Source organism: Hyaena hyaena, unplaced genomic scaffold (genome assembly GCF_003009895.1).
Source record: "Hyaena hyaena isolate Hyena2069 unplaced genomic scaffold, ASM300989v1 scaffold_67, whole genome shotgun sequence".
NCBI classification, from domain to species: domain Eukaryota; kingdom Metazoa; phylum Chordata; class Mammalia; order Carnivora; family Hyaenidae; genus Hyaena; species Hyaena hyaena.
The window spans coordinates 1,064,504-1,089,346 of record NW_024080699.1 but is presented as its reverse complement, the minus strand read 5'-3'; the positions used below and the strand labels follow the sequence as shown (position 1 = coordinate 1,089,346).

General features: G+C 43.7%; 1 protein-coding gene across 8 annotated transcripts in view; it reads left to right on the top strand.

Annotated features, from left to right (window-relative positions):
* Positions 1 to 24,466, top strand: part of FOXN3 (forkhead box N3) — a 418,273-nt gene extending 393,807 nt beyond the window's left edge. For all 8 annotated transcript variants that reach the window (XM_039232480.1, XM_039232481.1, XM_039232482.1 and 5 more), the window contains 2 exons: positions 3,351 to 3,456; positions 17,584 to 24,466. In XM_039232480.1, the coding sequence (XP_039088411.1) occupies positions 3,351 to 3,456; positions 17,584 to 18,133 (656 nt within the window). In that variant the 3' untranslated portion in view covers positions 18,134 to 24,466. The remainder of the gene's footprint in view (positions 1 to 3,350; positions 3,457 to 17,583) is intronic.
* The last annotated feature ends 377 nt before the right edge of the window (positions 24,467 to 24,843 follow it).

Here is a 24,843-nt window from a genome sequence, read left to right as displayed (position 1 = left end):
AGTAGTGCCTTTAATAACTCAGCTAAATCTCCGCTCTGTGAGATAAATACCATTTCTGTCCCCATCCTCTGAAGTGGCTTGCTCAGGGGACCCAGGCAGTAAATGACAGAGATGGGATGCAGACCCAGAGATGGGATGCAGAGATGGTGTTAGGCCCCTCCAACATCAGAGTCTGGCTCTCATCAACCGTGCTGCAGACCATTTCCCTGCTCAGAACCCTCTAATGGTTTTCCCCACATCCATGGGATGAAGCCCAAACACTCCTCCTCCCTGCAGAGGACCGTATGCTTTAGCTAAACCAGTTTTTGTTCTCGTGCACATTGTAATTTTTATTACTTCCAGGCCTTGTATTTCTCATTCCTCTGCCTTTGAATGCCAACTCCGATTGGAGTTCACAGGAAGTCTTCCCAGATACCCTTCTTCAGGTTAGGCGTCTCCGTCCTTCATGCCTATAGGCCTCTCGCCATAGTATATTTCCATTGCCTCTCTAATTCTCCGTCTGTCCCACTTAGCTGTGGTGAGCTGGTGTGTCCCCTACATGGAATACATAAGCAGGTACTTGGTATGTTAATCCATTTATCGATATAGTCTATGTGATACTGTACTAATTTTGCTGGCAAGAATTATAACTATGGTATAGGTTTTAAGTATTTACTCTCTTTTTTTATGTTTTTATTTCTTTCTGAGAGAGAAAGAGAGATACAGCGTGAGCAGGGGAGGGTCAGAGAGAGAGGGAGACACAGAATCCGAAGCAGGTTCCAGACTCTGAGCTAGCTGTCAGCACAGAGCCCGACACGGGGCCCAAACCCACGAACCGTGAGATCATGACCTGAGCCAAAGTTGGACTCTTAACCGACTGAGCCACCAAGGCGCCCCAGATTTTAAGTATTTAAGTGATTTTAACAAGTAGTCCTTTCTATCAGATTTGCTCTGTGTTCTAGATGAGATCCCAGTGACAGAAATCCTCACTAGTTTGATCAGAATGGGAGTAAGCCTGTCGTTTATGACCATTTCAAAGAGACTACCTACCGTACAGCAGGATAACTGAAAACCCTTTCCCACAGTCTCCAAGACAGACAGGCGAACAAAAAGCCTCTCTTTTCAAACAACCCAAAGCACCTGTCTACAGACTCTAGCGTCCTAATGATTTCTGCGTGCCTGTCCTTGGGAATTAGTGAGATTTTTCCTCCGATATTTTCTTCTAAAAGTCTTATCATTTTAATCCTTACATGTACATGATGATCCATTTCTAATGAACTTCTGTGTATGGCATGAGGTAAGGGACCGAGGCTCATTTTTTTCCTGAATGGAGCGCCAGTTGTTGTAACCGCCACCACCCTCCCCCCGCCCCCGTTGTGTTGTCTGGCTACCTCTGCCAAAGGTCTGTTGGCCACGTATTTATGGGCCTATTTCTGGATTCTGTTTTCTTCCTTGATCTGTGTGTCTGTGTTTACACCAATACCACTCTGTCTTGTAGCTGTGGGGGAGGTCTTGAAATGCGTAATGTAGATCAGTTAATAGAAATTGTAGATACTCTTCTTTAGAACTCATCAACTAAGCAAAATAGGATACTTACCTCCACTATGACATTATAACAGGTTTCATGCTTTGAGATACCAAGTATCTCCTGTCTCAGATGATCTATCTGAAATCAGGCTGGTAATCAGGGGCGGGTAAGAGTCCTGATCTCGTTCAGCCGACTGTCACAGTTAAATATGGTAAGAGAACAGAAAGATTCTGGACCCCTGGGCTGCATTAGTAGTACTGGTTTTGGCGTTGGGTTTTGCCTCCTATCCACCCTTTATCAAACTCAGTAGCAAGGGCCTTACATAAACCTGGAAGAGAAATAGTGGAAATACTAGCAAGAGCCACAGAATTTTCTGGGAATTGGTCTATATAACATTATCTGTATTCAGGAGTGAGCATCCATCCTGCATGGAAGACTCTAGTTCAAGGTCTGGAATATTTATGGAAACGTGTCCTTAGAGGCCTAAACATCACAGGAGTAAAGAGTCTGTGTTTTTTAAAGAGTGTTCTACATAAATAAAACTGACTTTAAAACTTAATATCCAGAAGGGTTTGAATGTACGATTTTCTAGAGCCTTTTTTGACATGGCCTTTGTTTGATAAGGCAGGATTTATCTACCTTGTCTCTGGATGAGACAAGGGCCCCCCAGGGACCCAGCCAGAGCTCTGGGGACTTAGGACGCTGATGGCAGACAGGTTCCTAGGACGCTGTTCAGAGAAGGAAGAAAGGGTTTCAGTAACTTGCACAAAGTCACTCCAGAGAAACTGAAATGAAATCTAAGACTCCAAGCCCTGCCTCAGTGCTTCACGACGCGTGCCTGGCCCTGTAGACACACGGACAAGTGGTCGTACAGTAAGAATGTTGCCTTGAACCTAATGAAACCGCTGTCCAGGAGGTCGTAAAAGAAGGACAACTGGGCGTGTCCTGTGGTTCCCCTGTCATGTAAATCCTCATATAGGGGTGAGGCCACTGTGGGTTTGTATGGAAACTGACATGATCTGATGGTCACTGTCAAAAATTCGGCTCACGATTGCACCAGGGATGTGTGTGTGTAGGAGAAGGCGGGATGGCAAGAGAACTCTCAGGAGATTTGCTTTGGGGAAGCTTCAAGGAAGGAGGCACTGGGCCCTCCAGAGTGGGCTGTCCGTGGTTCTAAGACAGGAGCCAGAGCAACCCAGCCCGCTGTCCACTCGCAGCCATGCTGAGGAAGGGTCCTTCCTTGGGCGGCAGAGATATTGTGAACACACACGGTGTTGTGAGCACTGAAGTGCCAAGCAGCTTATAAAATCAGCTTTGCTATTCTTTTGCCTCTCTTGTTGGGTTAAGGACAAATAGAAAGATGTTCTCAGCTTCTGACCATGACCAGAGAAGCATGACGAAATGGTTTTGTTTGGTCATTGCTACTCGACTTGGGTTAGTGTTCTCAAGATCTTGTTAGGGTCTGACTGGAAATAAAGGCTTATATTTAATAAATGCAAGAAAGTAATGTTTGAAGCCTGCTTTTCAAAACTCACCCTTTTTTAAACCAGTGCATCAATAATTTCATTGTAAGGTATTGGTCTGACATGGCTGACCGAATCTCTTTCTTGAGGCGTGGCATCTTTCTTTCCCCTCCTGTGAGCATGCGTGTGTGTGTGTGTGTGTGTGTGTGTGTGTTTGTGTGTCTCTGTCGCTGCTCACTCTCTGTGCCTATAATAATCCCTTTCTCTCTCTCCCTTTCTCTCTTTCTCTCTTTCTGGTGTATCCAAAATTTCTGACTCAAAACAGAAAGCTTCACAGTTGAATTCATGTGTGGCATCTTCTTCTCTTTTTGTTTTTCCAGTTCCTCCAGGAGTGATACAAAATGGAGCACGTGTTCTGAGCCGCGGGCTGTTTCCTGGAGTTCGGCCGTTGCCAATCACTCCCATTGGAATGACGGCAGCTGTGAGGTAAGGGAGGCACTCACTGGGCAAGGAGTAGGAAGGGCATCATGTGTCCCACGGGGCCACCTGGGATGCAGAGGACCAGCCTCTAAGGAGTGAAGACAAATAAACCTGGTTTGGGTGTTGAGAAAAGGCAAAGTGACTCCAATCTGGCTTCGCCTTCTGGGCTCAAATTATCTTGATCTCTTTCCAGATGAGGAGATGAAGACAAATTAAGATTTTTTTTTTTTTTTTTTGTAAGAAGGTGGGGCAAGGTGGGTAGAAGGAAGTGGTGAGCAAGTTGTTCATTAGATTCTAGGCTAACTGGTCTGCCACTAAAATGAAATGCAAAATCATGTGTGAAAAGTGCCTTCGGTAAGTGGGATAAAAATAACAGGTGGTATTCATTCCCCTGCTTCCAAGAATCAGGTCAGTTGCCAAACCACATGAACCCTTCCTTGGGAAATTTCCTTCTTCCATCCTTCTTATCTCCACTGCCGGCCCTGGATTAGGGTCTCTCGCTAGCTTAGACCTTTCACATGTGCCAGTGTGGATGCTGCCTCCCATTCTCCTGCTGCTTCTCTGCCCATTCCCACCCACCCATCAGCCACTTCCAGACTGACTTCCTAAAATGTGCCTCTCCAGCTGGCTGCAGAAACACCTTCCATGGCTCCCACACATCAGCCTGACATTACCCCTGTCCTCCTGTCTCCTCGAACCAAATCTGTTCCCCAGATATGTCCGGTATTGGCCCATCTTATCCATTCGGTTGCCTCTGTGTAGACTTCCCTCAGCCTCCACAGGTACCTCCTTCAGGGTCCATCACAAAAATGATTGCTTCACAAAGCTTTTCTGAGCATGGCCTCTGAGGTAACCCTGGATGAATTTCCCTTTCCTTTGAAAGCCCCCATATTTTGGTTGTGGCCCTTTAATGGGTGACTCTGTGTAGTAAAATTCCTCTGTATCCACCTGTGTCGTCTATGGTTCGCTTGCCATAGACAGGGGCTGAGTCTCACTTGGCTGATGCCTCCTCAGGTTTGCCCAGGCTCTTGCTGGGAAGGCCCATCACCCTGAGCTGTGCCCCTCCACAGCATCATCTCCTTGCTCACTCGGCACTTCTAGATTAAGTTTGCACCTGAAGGCCATTTTTCTTTCATAGTGTGTCATGTCCCAGAGCAAACCACCCCAGAAAGTCTGTTAGCTGGGGCCTGAGGGAGATACCACGTCAAGCTCACTCATGTGAAGCAACGATGTGGCGCTTTCCCACTCACTCTTCCGGCAAACCAGCCTTCTCTTGAGAGAAACCAGCCTTCTCTTCCATCTCAGGATGGAAGTCCCTCAGTCTTCCGGGCAGACACTGGTGTCTAGGACCTGATAAGAAAAGAATTTGGTTGGAATTAGAATAGTAATAGAGTTAGAAAACCACTTTTCATTTCTGCTAGCCCAACATGATGATACTTTCCAAAACTATATGGAAGGGTCTCTCTATTATACTTCTCTAGGATCTTTCTTGGTTGTCTGTAGATCAATAGTTCTTTAGTTCTTAAATGATAAGCCTCTTGACGAAGCCAAAGTATCAATGCCTTTGCCTCACATTATGAGAGAGACATATTCCATATTCTGTTCCTCCTTAACATCTTTTCTGCTTACCTCCTAGCTTACCTTTTTGGTTGGCCAGACTTTGAGATTGTAGACTGTATTCATGGGGAGCAACAATCCATGTTCATTAGCATGTTCTAAGTGTAGATTTCAGGTTGTTGTGTTGAGCAGTCTTTCAGTGCCTGCCACGTGGATCTGGATGTGGCTTCAGCCGCTCCTCGTAGAAGGTACAGAAGAGCCAGAACATGGTGGGAGAGACCTGAGACCACGTTGGCCTTCAGTGGGAGTCACCCCGTAATATAATTTTTACTATACCCTCGTAGTGTAAAGTATCATAATTTTACTGATTAGTAGTCCCAAGAGGCATTATTTAAAATATTTTTTTTTCTGGTTATGTTCTGGTTAGAATATAACAAACCACCACAGCAAAACAATGAAGTCTTGTTTCTGGTTAAAGAGCTGCCACTTATGCAGTCCGGTTCAGTGAGCACCTCACTTTGGCTCTTCCACAGTAAAAGACCACAAAACAGTTCCAGGTGCAGTCAGGAGGCAGAAATCACACTAGGTATTCAAACAGGGAGACGGTTATGTTAAGAACAATTAACCAGGTAGGAAGTTATTAACCAGGTAACTGGAAAGGTGAAAAGAGAACTCCAGGTGTCCTGGAGAGGGTGGTCACTGGAAGGAGCCCCATCCCCTCGGGCTAAGAGAAGAAAGGGAAGCGGTTGGGATGGTTGCCCTGTGGGGGTGGGGCTGAGACCTCAGAAGAGGAGCTGGGGGCAGGGATCTAGACCTCTGAGGGGTACCCTTAACCGTGGCTAGAGTCTCTGATCGCAGAGGAGCGATCTGTGGAAGGACCAGAGGGGTCTTAGGAGATCTCCTGCTGGTCCAAGCCCTCTAAGGAAACATGAAGAAGTTGGTTCTAGAAGCGTTAGGAGGCCCACAGCTGGATTCAGCAGCTACAACAGGAATGAACTGCCACTACGAGTGAACAGGACACACACAAGAAGGAGCATACGCTTTCTTCCTCCACCCCCTTCCCAGACTTTCCGTGGCACCTCCTATTCTCGCAGCCTAACGTGTGGCTTGCACAGCCCAGCCCCAGCCACAGCCTTTGAAACACTGTAAAAGGGTGGGTTTGAGGCTGAGTGACAGTAGCTTCAAAATGGCACGTGTCTGTCCACTATGAAAGCACGCGTGGTCTCAGAGGGACCCTCCTGAGCGTCAGAGAAATGTTCAATAAATGCAGAACTGCTGCAAAAACTAGACAGGTTACCCTAAGGACGAGATAACCAGTAAAGAAAACCATTGCGCATTACCAATGCATTGTCCAAATACCAGTTCCACCTCAGTTTTAGGAGAAATGAAGGAGGGAGAGGAGTGTTGCATGTTCTCTGTAAGGTCAAGGACCCTTGCTCATAATAAATACTTTGCCTTCTTAAATGTCCCAAATGCCCGGCAAATAATAGGCACTGAGATGCTTTCAGAAAGAATAAACATAAACATAGCCATGGAGGTATCTGAGGAATTGATGTCTGTCTAAAACCCACTAATGAGTGTTCCAGGGGGCGGGGGGCGGGGGGGGGTGCGAATCTTGTTTTGCTCTTTCCATTCATTGTAATTTAACTTTTTTTTTAATTTGACCATGTGTCAGTTGAACCTGAATTCAGCTCAGATGAAAAGGAAAATAGCCCACAGGAGACTAAAACAATAGCAGATGTCTGCCAGACCCGTGACAGTCCCCAAGGGATCCTGGGGTTGTTCAGTGTTTACGTCACTGCCCCCATCAGTTCAGCCAGGGACAGAGGGAGGACCAGAGAGTCATTAGCACCCACTAAAGACCAATTTCCTACTCTGCTTTGTGCGACAGGTTTTCTATGTGAGTCTAAGTGACTTCTCCTTAAGTGAAAATATTTGTCTTTCAGGGATTTTTTTTTCCCCACCACTGAGTGGCAAAGGCCATGTTTGTTTGTCCTAACTCTGAAACTGTTATTGACATAGAAGAAGTGTTACTTTTATTAGCTGATCATTACACAGCTTGTATTTGCTGGGTTCCTTTGCATATAATTATGATGTGAAATCTCCTTGTAAGAGTATCTGTCAATAGTGTAATTGACTTTACAGTGTTGACTTTTTACTCAATAACCTCAGAGATTGGCCCATCCTTAGTTGTTGGAAACCCGCTTATTTTTTAATTTGTCTGGGCGTAGAGTCCTCAAGACACATTATCCTCAAAATAACTGCTCACACGTCTTAAAGTTTTATGGCTGTGTCTTCTGTGTTCCCAGTGAAATTCCTTGCAGAGAATACATTGAATGGAACAAACAGAAGAGCTGTTTCTGGCCCTCGTGGGAAACAGGACCCCCAAGTATCCTACATTTATAGCACTATAGGCTGCCTCCCAGGTAGGGCCCTTAGCAACTCTCTGAGAGGCCACCTTGCCTTCAACCCTTATGGCTCTTTTTTGACCCCAAGTGACCATTCAGGTGGTGGAGAAGAATTAAATGTCCAAGGCTTACCAGACAGGACTGGGAAAAAACTGATGGGGGGCGGGGGGGGGGGGGCGGGTAGGAGTCCTTTAGAAGGCTGCAGAGCCCAGAAATCACATATGAGAACTCAGAAACCAAGTTTCCTGGGTCCTTATCCTGTGGTTGTGTGATGTTGGCCAGGGTGCCTGGACTTCTCATGAGAAAAACAGTCTTATGGGTTATTAGGGTGACACAGTTGTGTGCCCAGCACAGGGTGTGCATTAATTAGGGGCTTGATAAATAACATAGAATAACAAGCAACCCAATTCAGAAATGGGCAAAGGACTTAAATAGACATTTCTCCCAAGAAGATACACAAATGGCCAAAGCACATGAAAAGCTGCTTGACATCACTAATCATCAGAGAAATGCAAATCAAAACTATGAGATGCCACCTCACGCCCATTAGGATGACCCATGGCAAAACCAGAAAACAGTGAGTGTTGATGAGAATATGGAAAATTTGGAATCCTGTAGACTGTTGGTAGGGATGTAAAATGGCAGAGCTATTGTAGAAAACAGCCTGGCAGTTCCTCAAAAAGTTAAAAGATCAGAGTTATCATATGACCCAGCAATTCTTCTGGGTGTGTATCCAAAGAACCAAAGCAAGATCTTGAAGGGATATTTGTTCATCCACGTTCATAGCAGCACTGTTCTCAGGAGCTGAAATGTATAAGCAGCCCAAGTGTCCATCAACAGATAATGAATAAGCAACATGTGGTATATGCACACAGTGGAATATAAGTCATCCTTGAAAATGAAGGATATTCTGATACATGCTACAATATGAAATAAACCTTGAGGACATTACATTAAGTGAAATAACTCCAGTCACAAAAAGATGAATACTGTATGTATGATTCCACTTATACAAGGTATTTAGAGTAGTCAAAATCATAGAGAGGAAACACAGTGCTGGCTGCCAATGGCCCAGGGGAGGAAGGAATGGAGAATTAGTAGTTACTGGGGCCAGAGTTGCAGTTGTATAAAATGAAGAATCCTGAGAATGGAAGGTGGTGATGGTTATGCAATATTATGAATGTATTTAATACCACTGAACTGTACAATGAAAAGTGGTTAAGGTGGTAAATTTTTCGTGTTTGTGTATTTTGCCACAATGAAACCAATTGGAAAAAAATAAAATTAGTAATGTGGGGAACCTCTTGGATTCATCTAGCCTGCCCCCCACAGACCTTCCCAGGTCTGCTTTCTGGGCACCTGAAGCTTTGCCCCAAGTCCCAGGAAAAGGCTTACATTGAGCTTCTTATACCAAGAAGAATGACCATTGGTTTTAAGGAGTGATGGCAGTCGTCCGAACCAGAGCAAGTTTTAATTTAAAAGAAAGTTCCATCTAATCACCGTTTAAGACTGCTTAATTTTATTTGGACCTCACATGAAAACTGCAGTTCTATGGAACGTGAAGCAAGTCACAAATTAATGCTCTTTCTGTAATACAAAGCATTAACACTTAAGGTCCTGTCAGAATAGAGTCATCAGGAAAACTCTCAGCCTACGGTCTGCTCCTCGTCACCTAACTTTGTCTTTCTGCTTGAGAAGATGTTTGTAACAGGAGTTCAGAAAGCCGACTACCTTCAGTGTTAAGATTGGTGTGTGGTCTAGCTATACAACTTGAGGGAAGATTTGCCACTGGTCTTTTTTTTTTTTTTTTTTTTTTTAAGGGAAGTATAGTTGGCACGCATTCTTACATTAGTAGTGATTGGACAAGTCTGTACAGTATGCTGTGCTCATGACAGGTGTGGCCACCATCTGTCACCATGCAACATGATTACAGTATCACTGACTATATTCCCCATGCTGTACCTGCCACTGGTCTTTTTTATACTGTATTTTGTTTTGTTTTTAAAGACCAAGCACCTGTCAGCTTACACCTTCTGAAATCATGGTCTTTGAAAGCAATTCTGAAACTTAGTATTAGATTATGCTCTGTGGTAGGAGGGAGAGCAGAAATACTGCAGGGAGAGTATGGCTTATTTTTAACTTCTTTGAGTTCATTTTGGTAACTGCAGGAGTTTGTCCACTTCACGTAAGCTTTCAAATATATTGGCATTAAGTTATTCATAATGTATCTATCATCTTTCAAAATACCTTTGTAGTTATGTCCCTTTTTCATTCTTATTTCATTTTAACATCACTCTGCTTAATCTTGCCACAGCTTTTGTTTTTCTTCTCAAAGAATCAACTTTAGGATTCTGGGGGGTTTCCTTTTTTTTTTTTTTTTTTTTTTTTCCATTTNTTTTTTTTTTTTTTTTTTTTTTTTTCCATTTATAGTTTCTTTTTTTTTAATTCTTTTTTTCTTTGCATAATTGGTTAGTATTAGTTACCTTCTTTTTAAACCTGTATTTTTCTATAAAAGTTTAAAGTTCTAATTTCCTTGAAATTACTGCCTCATTGCATCCCATAAGTTTTGATACCTTTTATTTTCATTAACATTGCAAAGTACTTTCTAATGTCCATTTTGATTTCTTTGATCCACAGATGCTTTTGGAAGTGTGTTTTTAAATTTTCAAACCCAGGAGAAGATGGTTATTTCTTATTTTTGTTTTTAGTTACCCCTTCAACACTGATTACTAACTACCAGGCATTGTGGTCAGAGAGTTGATCTGGAAAATACTGGAAATTTATGGAGACTTGCTATATAGTCTAGCATTTATCAGTCTTTATAAATATTCTATGTGTGCTTCAAAATGATAAGCCTTCTTCATTGCTAACACATGTTCTGTATGTCTGTTAGATCAAATCTGCATGCTAACCGTGTGTGGGTGGGGGGAGGGGGAGGGAGGGGGGCAAGGCATGCTTGATCAATTGACTACTGAGAATGATGTTTTAAAATCTTCCATTACAATGTGGATTTGACCATTTCTCCTTGTAGCTCTTCCAGTTTGGGCTGTATGTATTTTGAAGCTATCTGCGTGGAGGAATCCATGTTTAGAACTGAGGTAGCTTCCTGGTGAATTGAACCTTTATGAATGTTTAATAACTCTCTTTATCCGTAGTAATGATTTTTGCCTTAAAAATCTGTCTTCTCTGGATATAATATAGCTATACTGGCATGGCATGATACAGAGTTTTCCATCCTTTTTCTTTTAACTTTTGCTTGTCTTTGTATTTTAGGTTTTTCTCTTGGAAACAGCTTTTAAAAAACAAGTCTTTACCTCTTAACGAAGATTTTTAGTCCCTTTTAAATAACCTATCTGGATTTATCTCTACCATTTTATTTTGCACTTGTTTGTCCTGTTTTTTTTCCAGATTCTTTTTCCTTTCTTGCATTATTTTAAATTGATCAAAAGCTCCCACTCCTCTTTTTTTTCCCCTTCTAATGGTTTAGAACTTACACATTTTGTTTCTCTTCTTTTAATGTTGATCCTAGAACTTGTAACATGAATATTTTAAAATGTTTAAAGTTAATCAATACTTTTAAACTCCTGATCAATACAAGGCCCTTGGAATGCTTTAGCTGCTATTCACTACCTCCCAAATGATGTGCTACATTTGTCCAATATTTTGGTTCTATTTCATTTTGTTTGTTTTTTTTTAAGTTACTTAGTCATTATTGTGTTGTTCAGTCAATAGTTGATTACGTTTTCTCTGCTTATCATTTCTCCTCATATCTCAGACCTTTCTTTTTGGAAAATTTTCCTTTTCTCCTGAAATAAATTCTTAAGAAAGTCTTTATAATGATTATCTGCTTTTAGTTAAAGCCTTGACAACTTTTTTTCTGAAAACATATTTATTTTGCCTTCATTCTTAGAAGATAGTGTTTGACACTTCTTCCGTCCCTCTCTCACTCCAAGAATATGTTTCCACTTTGACCTACCTCCCTTGTTTTATCTTAACTGATGCTCTTCTATAGGTGAAGAGTTTTCTTTCTGCTACTTTTACATCTTCTCTTTAAATATCAGTTTGACTATGATGTGTCCAAATATGTATTTCTTTTTATTTATCTTCCGTGGGATTTGTTGGTTAAATCTGAAGATTGGTACCTTTCATCAAAATGAGAAAATTCTTGTGGGGATGAGCACTGGGTGTTATATGGAAACCAACTTGACAATAAACTATTTGTTAAAAAAAATGAGAAGATTCTCATTTTCTGTTCAAGTATTGTGTCTTCCCCATTATCTGTTTCATTCTGGACTCTGGTTGGATTTATACTGAATCTTTCTTTTCTATTCCATCATGCCCCATCTTTCATATTTCTGTCTCTTTGTCTCTGCTGCATTGTATATAGTATCTTTAGATCCATCTTCTAGTTCACTGCTCTTTTTTACTAACTTTTTCTCTTTCAGTTTCATTGAGGTGTATTTCAGGGATTATATTTTTTTTGTCTCTCGCAACTCTGTTTGATGCTTTCCAAAATCTGTCTGCTTCAATTTCATAATCTATTCTTCCTATATCTCATATTTTTCAATTCCCTCTTTTATTTCTGTTCTCATACTTGACATCATATACCTACTTATTTCAATATTTACTACCTCTGCAGTTCAGATTGTTATAGTTGTCTTTTCTGTTGTCTCTGGCTTATAGTGGCTATTTCTTTTGTGTTTTGTTTTGTGTTTGTTTGTTTGTTTGTTTTATGAACCTCTGTTCCCTGAAGTCTTATTGATGGGAATTCTTTGTGGCCTGAGATTAAAGTATGTTCTTCCAGAAAGGGTCTGTATTTTCTTCTAGTAGGCACCATTGGGCACTTTAAATGAAATTTAGCCTGAGGTCTTTGGGTCTGCACAGTAGAATTCCAGCCTCATCGTCACAAGGCTCAAGGCTTATGGTTAAAAAAAAAAAAATCTCCGGGGAGGCTTTCCTTGTTTCTCATCCCATCTGGAGCAGAGGGTTAAGCCTGACTTTTATCCCCATTGCCTGCCTTTGAGGGGCAGTTACTTTTCTCTAGGACCTCATTGAAGGTATCATCATTCAGACGTCTTAGCTTTTTACATTTGACATTTTTACATTTATACATTCCCAGTGCTTGCTGGTGTGTTTGGTGATTTTAGGTTCTGAGCTTTCTCCTTGAATATTTGATTAACCTTAGTGTGTTGGAATCCTGGTGGCTTAAATTCAGATTGCGTTCTTCACGAGAGAATTTGCTTTCAAACTTGTGCTGGGAGCCTAGGGACCAGTACACCTGAGGCCACTTTAATCCCCTTCGAGGAGCGAAAGTAACCATGGAGCTGCCAGAATCAATCTTCTTTGTCTCTCTTTCCATCACTAAGTTTGGGCTCTTGTCCCAGGGCTACAGTAGGCTTTTGCTCCAGGGAAACCCTGGCTTTCTTGGCCACCTACTGCTCCTATTTCAGATTTTGTCCCTTTATTTTTTAACTTTTTGTTTGTGTGTGACATTCTTTTGGTACAAATGTGTTTGCCTGGGTTTCTAAGACTCTCCTTGTTTTCCAGCAAAACCAGCCATGACTTAAAAGCTATGTTGCCGTACTTCATCCAGAATCTTTTGTGAGATAGTCAGAAGAGTGTCTTCCAGATGGCTTCTCTGCCACCCAGCTGGAGGTGGAACTCCCTGGCCATCTCTTCTCTTCCACGTCTTTCTACCTGTGGTCGGTTTTAGACAGAAGAACCGCACTGGCTCCTGCACTGCCAAAGAATCCCATTAATTGCACACTTGGCCAAAGTCAAGAGTTCTCCAGTCAACCCCTTGGGAGGACAACTTCACCCTAAATGATAGTCTCTAGGTTTAAAGCCATTGGCTCCAGAGAGAGCCATGGTGCACAGGTGAAAGGTGGAGGTGACACATATGGTTCTACCATAGCAGGACCAGTAATGAACCAGTGGAGAAGCAAGATGGCCGTGTCCCATCGGAAGCTGTACTTTGACTTGTTAGTCACGAGCATTGTTCATTCTCGGCCTGAGCTAATGTGATTTCTCACCTTTTATGTTCGATTATTTCCCATCGATTTGACCAGAGAATGAATACCAGGTTTTTGAGATTAATAACACACGGTTTTGTTGAGGCCTAGTAAAATCAGATGGCTTTAAATTACGCTAACATCATTTGTGAGTGGTGTCACATATAAATTCAGAGAAGTCAGAGAAATGGCAGGTGTTTCCAATGTTATCACGTTTTCGCTTTAATGAATGAGTTTTGAAGAGGTGGTTAGAAATTTACCTTCCAACATGTTCAGGATGACTGGTTCCTTCTTTTAAGTATGTGGCATCCTATGACAGCCCCTGCAGCACGAGGTGTTGACATCAAGTCAGCGCGGCTGGTTTTTGCCGCCATGAACAACACTGCATCGAGTTATTCATCATTGAAGGAGCTTGTCACTTTCCTGCTGAGTTTGTGTGGAATTTATGGATTATGCGCCCCATGCTCCCATGTCAGGGAGAGTTAATTTTATCAAGTGAGAGAGATACATTTATATTTTAATTCCTACTCCCTGAAGTCACATCTGCATACCTGTTTTTATCCAGAAATATGGTCAGTGGGCATATTGGTTTCCTATCAGTAAGCTTCCTTACCCGAGAGAGACAGAAAGACATTTCAGATTCCTGCTTGAGCAGTCTTTGAGAACTTGCTGAGGCATCTTGGACAAGTCACGGGACACTTCTTTAGTTTCTGTTTGTTTATCTGAAGAATGGTTGAGCCAGTCCAGTGTGGCAGCATGTGGTCTGTGGAGGCACTGTTGGCAGGCAGTACCAGAGACTTTGCCCTACGTAACATTGATCTCATGGGCTGCCAAAGTGATTTTCTCTTCTCTTCTCCATTTGATGGTAGTGTGTCTTTAGAACTTCTTTCATTTATGCTTATTTTCTTTAAGAAAGAGACATTCTCAGGCCCAGGACCTTTCTGCTTATTATAGTCTAGAACTAGACTGTTCTATCAGTGCTGTCACTTTGGTATACATCTTCTACCCCTGACTCCAAACTTCTTTTTTAAAAAAATTTCTTAACCTGTGGAAAAGGAGAAAGAGAAGCACAGTGAACACCATATGCCTTTCACCTAGATTCACAAAGAATTAGCTTTGGCAACACTTGCCTTATTTCATACTCATTTGCTCCCATGATTCTCTCCCCTTCTTTCTTTCGCCATATATGGTCAGAGGTATTCCGTTCTGCTTAACCGTGGTGGTGAGGTGAATAATAAACCCCATGTTGTTAAAAAAAAAAAAAAAAAAAGGATTCAGAATTAAATTGATTTTCAGAAAGCCAGCCATAACCCAGTTTACTCTTCCAAGTGTCACTGGGTTCAGTCTGAGCCTGTTTTCTGCTAGTTCAGTGGACCAATTATTTTGGATTTTACAGCAGTTACCTGCAACAACAAAGATCAAGAGAACCATTATCCGAGACTTTTAGTTCCATTTGTTTAATAGCTATTAATAGCTACCTGTGCAATTAGTTACATTTATTGAGTTTCATATTTGGAAACACCTCAAAGTAATCTTTTCCTAGCCACTTTTATGCATCCAAGACAGAGCCAAGAAACAGGAAGTCTGCAGAAAAGAGATATCGCAGAGGCCATTCCCTAAAGCTCAGGGGCTGCTTTTACAGGCAAGCCCATGAGGAATTTCTCTCTTGGGGCCTATTTCCCCTTACTTTATGCTGTGTCCCCATCAGCCTCCTGACCCACAATAGAAAGAAAACAAGAGTGCTCAGGTAAGCATGGCACAGCAGCAGGAAGCAATGGTTAACTGTCCGATAGCAACAGGGAAAACCAAGCCAGAATTCCCAGGCACCGCTAAAAACCATCCTCTGTGCTGAGAACTTCGTCTTTCATCACCCTGCCCTGTAAGGGAGATGTGGAGCCTGCTGCAGGTCACTAATAAGCAGTGCCAGGATGTGAACAGAAGCTGTCAGGAAAGCCAGTCCTTTCTGGAAGGGACTGGGTAGAGGTGGTGATAGATCTGGGATTGAGAATGCAGGACACGATCCGGTGGGCTCTTCTGGAGACTGCTAGGACTTCATTGTGCAAATGAATTGTCATTGTTGGGGTTCATCATGAGGATCTCAAGGCATGTAGCAACGACTGAATTTGGGTAATGGCCCCCATGCATTTTGCTGGTGCATATTACAGTGGGATTCTTACCACCAGCTTAAACTTAGCAGAGAACCGCAGCCTCTGGAACACCAGAAGACGGAGAGACTCCTTGGCTTCACTCCCTGCTACACAAAGGACTCTCTTCCCCTTTTACTTTCTCTCTGGGCTGCATCCAGGGTCTCATTGAGCCTTAAGGCCCACAGGGATGGCAGGAAAGAAAGGGTAACAGCCCGTGACCGACTCTTATTGTTGGGCCCAACCCCATAGTCTTTCCGCAGGTGCCACATGGGCAGGGATTGTCCAGTAAGGCGTGTTGGTGGAGACCCACAGTCATCTTCCCAGACGCCGTGCTCTCAGCCACACAATTCCATCTGCTCCTACCCTTGCTCAGTATTATCTTGTGTGTGCACTCTGTGCCTGGCACATGCTAGCCACTGGGGGACATAATATGACTGGGCGCCGTCTTGTGGAGCTAACTCTCTTGTGAGAAGCATAGACATTGAACAAGGCATCGCACATCTCATAAAGATGGTGGGAAGTGCTCTCTGTGGAGGGAACATGATAGGAGAACATACAGTTGAGGATGTGTTATGTTAGCGAAAGAGGAAAATGTTTCCCAGATCTCCAAGAAGTGTATCAGTTGGATACATTTACAGGACACGGGGCCAGCGTGGTGCACTAGAACACCTCCATGCCCAGACCTTCAGCCCTCATGTCCGAAGTCAGACACTGTCTTCCACAGACCCTTTCCTTGTCTTCCGTCTGTCCCCTCCAGCTCAGAGTAACCCTTCTTTCCTGTGCCTGTTCATCTCTGACCACCAGTCGTGCCACCTCTTCTGAACACCTGTGTGCTAGACTCTATCAGAAATACAGCTACCGTCCACACAGAGTAGGTGCCCACCTTTGGGAATGTGTGGCCTAAACAGGAATGAACGTCACTCTTAGGCCAGGCACTGGTCCAGACAGATGGGGGCGTTCTTTCCCATTCTCAGCCCCACAGTGAAGTGGGTGCAGTCACTCTTCCCCTTGCCAGTACGAAGCACAAGACAGTTCAGGTCATCATTCAGACATCAAGACACCATACAATAATCAGAGGTGTGGTGAGTGCTGTCGGGTCCTGATGGGAGTGTACAAAAGGGACCTAGTTATAGGGAAATGAGAAAAACAGCGAGAGTCAGTCAGACTGCATTAAGAGCCCACCTTGAGAATCAGACTTTGGTCCTAATCCAACTCTGCTACTTATTAGTTGCGTGGCTTTCCAGACCTTTCTTCCAGCGTCGGTAAAACAGAGATGCTCCTATCCACTTCACAGAGTTAAATGCAGCCATCCATGCAGACGGCGCATGGCGCCTGGCAGGTGGTAAGTGTAGTAGATGGTAGCTTAGTGCCCTCTCACCTATGATGTAACCACGACTTGCTTCTCTATTCCACGGTGAGCATTTTTGTGACGGTGTATCTGATTCCACCGCGGATGCCTCCCCAGGACCCTCCCCTAAGGCCGTGCATTTATATTAGGCGTTCAGTGAATATTTGCAGAATGAACGAGGCAGGGCAAGCGCGAGTGAATAGCTGTCATCACATGGCAGGTATCTCTTTCGGCTGAACACTGGGTTTAGTCTCCTGACAAAAGGTCCCTCGTGTCGCAGCTCCGGAAGAGAGCGGGCCCCTGTCCCTGAAGTACCCGGCCGGCACCGCCTGGCGGTGCCCGCTCTGCGGTGCTAGCAGGTGTGCGAAACCAAGCACAGCTTGATTTTGATGGTTTAATAGGAGAGTGTTGTTTGGACGCCTGTGCACACACTGAGTGAAAATGCGGGCGATGGGAGGAGCAGGGAGAAGGGCGTGGGGGTGGGGCGAGGGAGGCAGGACCCTGTCTGCAGAACGCGGCAGCCTGTGGCCCGCAGGTGCGCGGCCTGGATGCGCATGCGCGAGCGCGCGCAGGGGCTGGATGCGCATGCGCGAGCGTGCGCACGCAGGCCGCTAACCTGTGTCCTCTCTCTGTCCGTCCCCTCCCCGCCGCCCCGTGCGCAGGAACGGCCTCAGCGGCTGCCGGCTGCGGACTGAGAGCGAGCCGTCGTGCGGCTCCCCGGTGGTCAGCGGAGACCCCAAGGAGGACCACAACTACAGCAGCGCTAAGTCCTCCACCGCCAGGAGCACCTCGCCGGCCAGCGACTCGGTCTCCTCCTCCTCGGCCGACGACCACTACGAGTTCGCCGCCAAGGGGAGCCAGGAGGGCAGCGAGGGCAGCGAGGGAAGCTTCCAGAGCCACGAGAGCCACAGCGAAACAGAGGACGACGACCGGAAACACAGCGCGAAGGAGGCCAAGGACGCCCTGGGGGACAGCGGCTACGCGGCCCTGCACAAGAAGCGGCAGCACTTGGCCAAGGCCAGGAAGGTCCCCAGCGACACGCTGCCCCTCAAAAAGAGACGCACGGAGAAGCCCCCCGAGAGCGACGACGAGGAGATGAAGGAGGCGGCGGGCTCGCTCCTGCACTTGGCAGGGATTCGGTCCTGTTTGAATAACATCACCAATCGGACGGCAAAGGGGCAGAAGGAGCAAAAGGAAACCACGAAAAATTAAAAACAAGTCACTGATTTGTTTTGAACTTTCGGCCATTTGGTTTTAGCATGTCAGGAGATTTCTAATGATTTGTGGCAATATCAGCGATTTATTATTTTTTTTCTTTGTTTTTTTTTTTTGGTTTGGTTTTCTTTCTTTTCTTTCCTTTTTTTTTTTTAATTTGCCCCTCCTTTGTTTTGGACCCTTAAGAGTTTTATTTTTAAAGGAGATTGAAGCCATAGAACTCATATTGACACTCAGCTGTTTTACAAAAGCTTTTCATTATCTGAAGACAAAAAACAAAAAAAACAACAACAAAAAAAAAAAACCGAAAAAGCCAAAATTACCATTGCTTCCTCCAGCTTTGTCAGAAACACGTGGCTGAATCCGCAGGGATGCCAACGATAATGCCACGGGAACACACATTCGGCACCTAGAAGGCACGTGTGCAAAGTAACCATCTATCAGGCCCAACCGTTAGGTTTAAAAAGTCAGGATGTCCACCCAGCTGGGTTTGCTGAGTGAATGCATATAAGGCACCTGGGGAGAAGGAAGACCCCTGGTCCCCTGAGAGCAGACCCAAGCTTGTAGCACTGGGCATCAAATTGTGCTAGGAAAAGCTTTGGTGTGGCCATGAAGTGTGCAGGGATGGGTGGACAGAATCGGGGGTGGTCTCCAGTCCTTTGTGCTTCTTCGCTGGGAAGCCTAGTAGCCTGTTAGGAAATGGACACTGGACCACTCGTTTATACCAGGTGTCTGTGACTAATGAGAGAGTGGGTCAGTGTTTAGTGATGTTGCTAATCTTTGAATTTTGTTCTGTATTAAGAGAATATTCCACAAGCCATAAGCCTGAAGGTTGGCCCTGCACACACACCTAGACACACATGCACGCACGTGTGCGTGCACACACACACACACACACAAATATGAGAGAACTGACACAGAAAGTGAGCTGTCTTCTTAACTGCCCAAGTGAAAATCAAGTCTAGGAAATTACAGTAGCTGTTAAGGAAGAAAATAATGGTACAGATCTTTTTCTGTCAAAATTATTTGATCCAAGTGAAAAACAAAAAACAAAAAGCTACACAAGCTGCCATTAGTATTGTGGTGTATTTTTAAAAGATCAAAGGCACATTGATGGACAAACAAAAGTAAAACACGGCAAAACAAAAACAAACAAAAAACTCCTATACTGCCCTCAGAGTGGAGTTTGCAATTAATGTCAGGATTCATCTTTGCAAAATCAGTGATTTCCACATTCAGCCAGTGTAGCCCGCAGAAATTTCTGATCCACAGTGCATGGATTCCTTTGAAAAAAGAAAAAAACAAAAAAAAGAAAAAAATCATAAAACAGACTTTTTTTTATTCAAAAATAACAAAAGTTCTTGTAAGGTAAATAATGTATTTAGCATGAAGCATGAATTATTTTCATATAAATATAGAAAATAGAGAAAAGGCTATGCCTCTAATTTTTAAGCCCTTAGGCTTAGAGGTTCTTTTGGTTTTCTCTTTTTTTTTCCTTCCTTTCTTTTTTTTTAGTTGTTTTTGTTTTCTCCCCCCCCCCCCCGTTTTTTTNCCCCCCCCCCCCCCCCAATTATTTTGTTTTGGTTTTTTGAAGCAGGTGTTTAAGGTTTAACCTTCTTCAGGGACAAATTCTGACTGTTGGGGAATCTTACTCTGCAATAGAAAATATCTTCGTGTTCTGGTAGGGCCTGGATGGTGGAGCTCTGTACTGCCTTGTGTGCACTTCAGCCCCTGACCCCGATTCTCTGTTGAAAAGTGTGTCCTTTCTCTTTGTCTGTACATGTTTACCATGACGCAATAATTTGAGGGCAAACTTAGTAGTGAGTGTGTATGATAGAATCAAGAGAATTTCTAGGACGCCGACTTGAGAAAACCATTACCGAGATTTGGTTCTAGAAAGAAGGCAGTGAATAATTATGCAAATTCGCCAGAAGAAGGGGAAGCACGCTAATGGGCCTTATTGGATGAGGGTGTGAGTTAGGGTATGCGTGAAGGAGAAAGTGACGTGGGCATTGGAAGGACCAGCCCCAGACAGTTTTCCTGTGACGCCATCTCACAGTGGGAAGGAGGGGCCGGCCACCTCTGTCACCTCGGCACATGAACCAGCCTGGAATTGAAGCCCACCTAGGTTGTGAGGGCTGAATTTAGACAACCGGATGATGTCACGCAGACCAGAAACTCCTTTTGTCTTTGCCTAAAAGAAATTACCTTGGGAGATCCAACGAGAAAGCTCTGAAATCTTCCACCCACACGAAGGGGAATTTTGGGAGGGAGGGACCTGGGAGATGGTGATCTTTAAAAATGGGACAGTCGTGGGTCACTGCGGAGCCCATCGATCAGCAGCAGGCACGGTCAGGAGCTCCATCAGCCAGAACAGAGGGAAGTATCTGGCGTGTACCCCACGATTTGCTTCCTCTGGGTTGCTGATAAGAGAACCTGGAGAAAAATAAAAGTCTACATCCCTATGACAGGTCCAGTTCAGTACCTGAACCTGAATACTTCTAGCATATTTGTTCCAGGTGTAGATGGGGGAAAGGATGTATTACTGAAGTGCTCTGTTCCCTCCATCTCCCCAAATATCTGATGCCCCAAAAGCCGTGTCAGCCGTGGAGCCTGAGCGACACTTTGATTCGTGTTGTCACCTGATCGAACCCAGAAGACACCCCCCCACCCCTACCCTCACCCCCAACCCCAGGATAAGATTCAGACTTCCCTCCTGAAAGGCAGAGGTGGACATCCAGGACTGTTTCTGGCGGGGACTTCTTCCAGTTAACCCCCCCCCCCACAGTGGGCTGTCTCCCCTCACTTCATTTTTCTAAAGGAGCAAAGACCTCTTTTAGAAAATAAGAAAATGCAATGTGTGTGATTTACTTTTCTGATCTCTTTGAGAAATAGATAACTATCTTATAAAAGTGTGTTCTTAACTCCAGAACCACTCTTTTTGCATAAATACCTCATCGGGCAGCTTTCTAAGTGTTATTTTCCTGAGTCTCCCTCAGCACCTCTGTAGGGGCCGCTGGGTGACTTGCAGGGGAAACTTTAGTGAGGGTACTTTTTTCTATTTTTCTTCTGTTTTTGGAGGCATACACATTATGCATAACCAAAACAATGGCTCAATTGTGTTTAACTTTGTATTTTGATTGTTGAGAAAAAAAAAAAAGTATCGATGTGTATGTGGCCGTTTGTAGTGAAGTCATTGCAGAATGAGGTTGTCCATGTCCTCACCACGTCAGGGGGCAGGAGGCACCCTCTCTCACTCCCTCCTCCAAGAGCAGTAGAGATTTTAAGCACAAGCCTATTTGTGAAAGAATATTTTGCTCAAATGTAACTCACTTTAGTCTTGGAATTACTTCCCAAACGTCAGGTGTCCCTTTAGCTTCCAAAACTAGCGTATGTATTCATTAGTCTGCCAGATCGCCTGAGCACCGTTCAAGGGGTGTGGTGTTTTTGCTTTCGCTTCTCCTGCTGGGAGAAGTGGCATTTCGTGTGTCATTCCAGTATCTCACATACTCACATGGGGCAGGGGGGAGGGGGAGACGGGGAACTATAGCAATATTTAAAGATGCTTTGGAAAACAACCATGAACACATCAGCACCATGACATCTACAGTTACTTGCTGTTGGCCCTCGGACACATTTAAGAGAAAGAGACTGTAGCTCTTTCTCCTTAAATGATATACACATAGACAGTTATTTTTATGCTACTACAATTGTCTTTTATCTTTATCTAGTACTATGTGGAAAGGGTTTGCATCATAGATTTTTCCCAGCCTTATATGCCATAAGCTCCTACTTCCCTCTCTAATCAATATACGTTTCAAGGGTTCTTTGGTAAAGCTGTCTATTTGGAATTAAAATGAACCAAACCCACATTTAGGTGGTAGTTTGATATGGCCCAGACGACTGCGGCAGGTTTCAGTCTGGGGGCTGAGTTTTTAAGAAGGGATATGTCAGAGGCTTTTCCCAAGAGCTGTTTTTTTGTTGTTGTTGCTGTTGTTGGGTTTTTTGTTTTTTTGTTTTTGTTTTTGTTTTGTAGAGGCACTTGACGTGTCTGGTCCTTTTGCTGGGTGCGGCAGTAACTACCACAGGGCAATTTTAGAAGCTGCCTTTGCACTGAATGGCATTCCCGGCCCGGGGACAAATTCAGGCTGTGGGCTCTGTAGAGTGAAAACCGTCCAGAAGTCTCTTGTGCCCAGCCCAGTCCTCGGATGCACTGGGACTGCCCAGCATCAAGTGCTACCAACTCACATCCCAGTTACCCCACGCTACGCGCGTGAGCTCTTGGCCTCTCCTTGAAGGGCTTTTGGAGAAGGAATCAGAGTTCTGTACAAGTGACCTACATGGGAGGGTTTTCCATAGGGGATCAGATCAAATTCAATGTGACTTCTCTTTTCCCTTTAAACTTGATTCAGGTTTGGGACTCGTTTCTTTCTGGTGGATCACAGCTGCCCAGATGTTGCCATTTATTTTTATGTTTCTGTAGAGAAGTATTTTTTTCTTTCATCTTCAGGAGTTTTGCCACCAAAAGAACACATTTGAACTCTGTGTCCCCTCTTGATTGTGACTTACCAGTGTTGACAGTTAAATCCTTAGTGTCCTAGGTCCCAGCCCTCCAATACTATATCAAACACTGTTATGCACATAATGCAGCACTGTGATCTAATTTAAATAATACTTTTTTATTATTTATACTACTATATATAATATACATCAACACTTTTGCTATATAACCTAAGTGATAACCCTCTTTTAGTTACCTTCCAAACTCGGGACTTTGGTTTATATTGCAGTTAACACAGTTACAGAGTTGTAATGGTGTCTTTTTTCTTTGTAACGGAATGTGTAAATCAAAGTATATACATTGTGTGGTGTTCCTGTTTCTGGAGTTTCATGAGGATTTACACATGGCATTCAGTGTTCTGTATAGACCCGCCTACCTTTGTGAATTCATCTGTTAACCCCTCTTTGAGAGAGCACCGGAGGTGGTTAACTCCTTGTTTTTTTCTCTCTCTCCTACTGGTTATTCTTGAATTAAGCACAGACTCGTCAGCTCGGTTGCTTTATCATGAATAATGCGTGTGACCTTGAAATTCTTCCACAGTTCAGCAAACAAGTGCTAGCTTCACTGACCAAAAATTAAGGAAGGAAAACACGATTTTCAAAACGATCCATCTTTTAACAGCCGAAAACCGATGTGTCTATGGTGCTGCATTTTGCTGTCTGTCGTACTTTTGAAATCAGACCTAGGTGAAAGATCACTTCTGACTTACTGTGATATGCTCACAAGTACCCTTCCTGTTCGTTTTGTTCGCGTTGAAATCGACTATTTATTTGGAATCTATTCAACAGTGGTTTTCCACTGTATTTCATTTGCAAAAGTTGAGAACAGCCTTCCCTACCTTTTGCAAATAACTGATACTCCATATTGGATTCGCACAGACTTCGATATGGGGAGCCTATCAAACCTACAAATTGATTTTCATCCCTTCATTACTGTGGCCTGAGTTCCCCAACCCCCCTCCCCTTTTTTTAGATGAAACCTAGCACAATTTCAGTTATTTAAACATAAAGCATTTCTTGAATATGTATGTTGAGACCATTGAAGCTCATAGCTGATTCAGTAACCAGTTCATGCTGTGTTATTCACACTCACTACTTATACCTGCCATGGTGAAAATGGGGGAGGGGGGAGTCTCCGGGTGTGTCTGGGAAGCATTATACACTTGTACATTTTTTTTTATACTCTGATTCTGTAACATTTCTGAGTTTCATTTTTGTTTTACAAAAGAAAAAAAATAACAGCGATAAAGCAGTCAGAAGACCAAGCACCTATCGGTGCTTCGGGTCATCTGACCTTCGCTGGCCAATAGACCTACATGGCCAAATTATAATTTACTAGAGTAATAATTTTTCAAAAGCCAATTTTTTTTCTGTATTTTCTGTACGAAACTGCCAATATCATGAATAGAAAGGGAGAACCATAAAGGAAACAGGAAGTGATGTTCAGTTGCGTTTGTGTTACCTAAAGGAGCAGTGTGGAGGCTTGCACAATCAGCCGATATTTTGGGACCTGATGGTGTTGCTTTGGAGGCATCCATACTTGCATTTCGCATTCTTCATATGTAATCATATTGCCAAAGACAAACTATTTCATCATTTATTGTAAATAACACTTCCCCAGACCTACCATAAAGTTTCTGTGATGTATTGTCTTCCAGTTGCAATAAAAATTACTGAGTTGCATCAATTGAAGATCAATGCCACGTATTATTGTGTGCACTGCGTCTCCATGTGCAAATGCTGAAGCAGTAAAATTGTTCCTATTTCTTACCTGCACTAGGGTGTGTGTTCCATTTTTTACAGTTTGGCTTTAGGGTCTGAACCGCACTTAACGGTACCTACCCACCTTCATGCCTGCTTCCCTTGTACAAAAAAAAAAAAAAAAATTCACACACCTTCTGCGGCGCCTGGGTGGCTCAGTCAGTTAAGCGTCCGACTCTTGATCTCCACTCAGGTCATTATCTCAACAGTTCATGAGTTTGATCCCCACATCGGGCTCTGCACTGACAGTACAGAACCAGCTTGGGATTCTGTCTCTCCCTCTCTCTCTGCCCCTCCTCTGCTCATGGTCTCTCTCTCTCTCTCAAAATAAATAAAGTTTTTAAAAAATTATACACCTTTAGCAAATAACACAAACTCCCAGCCGG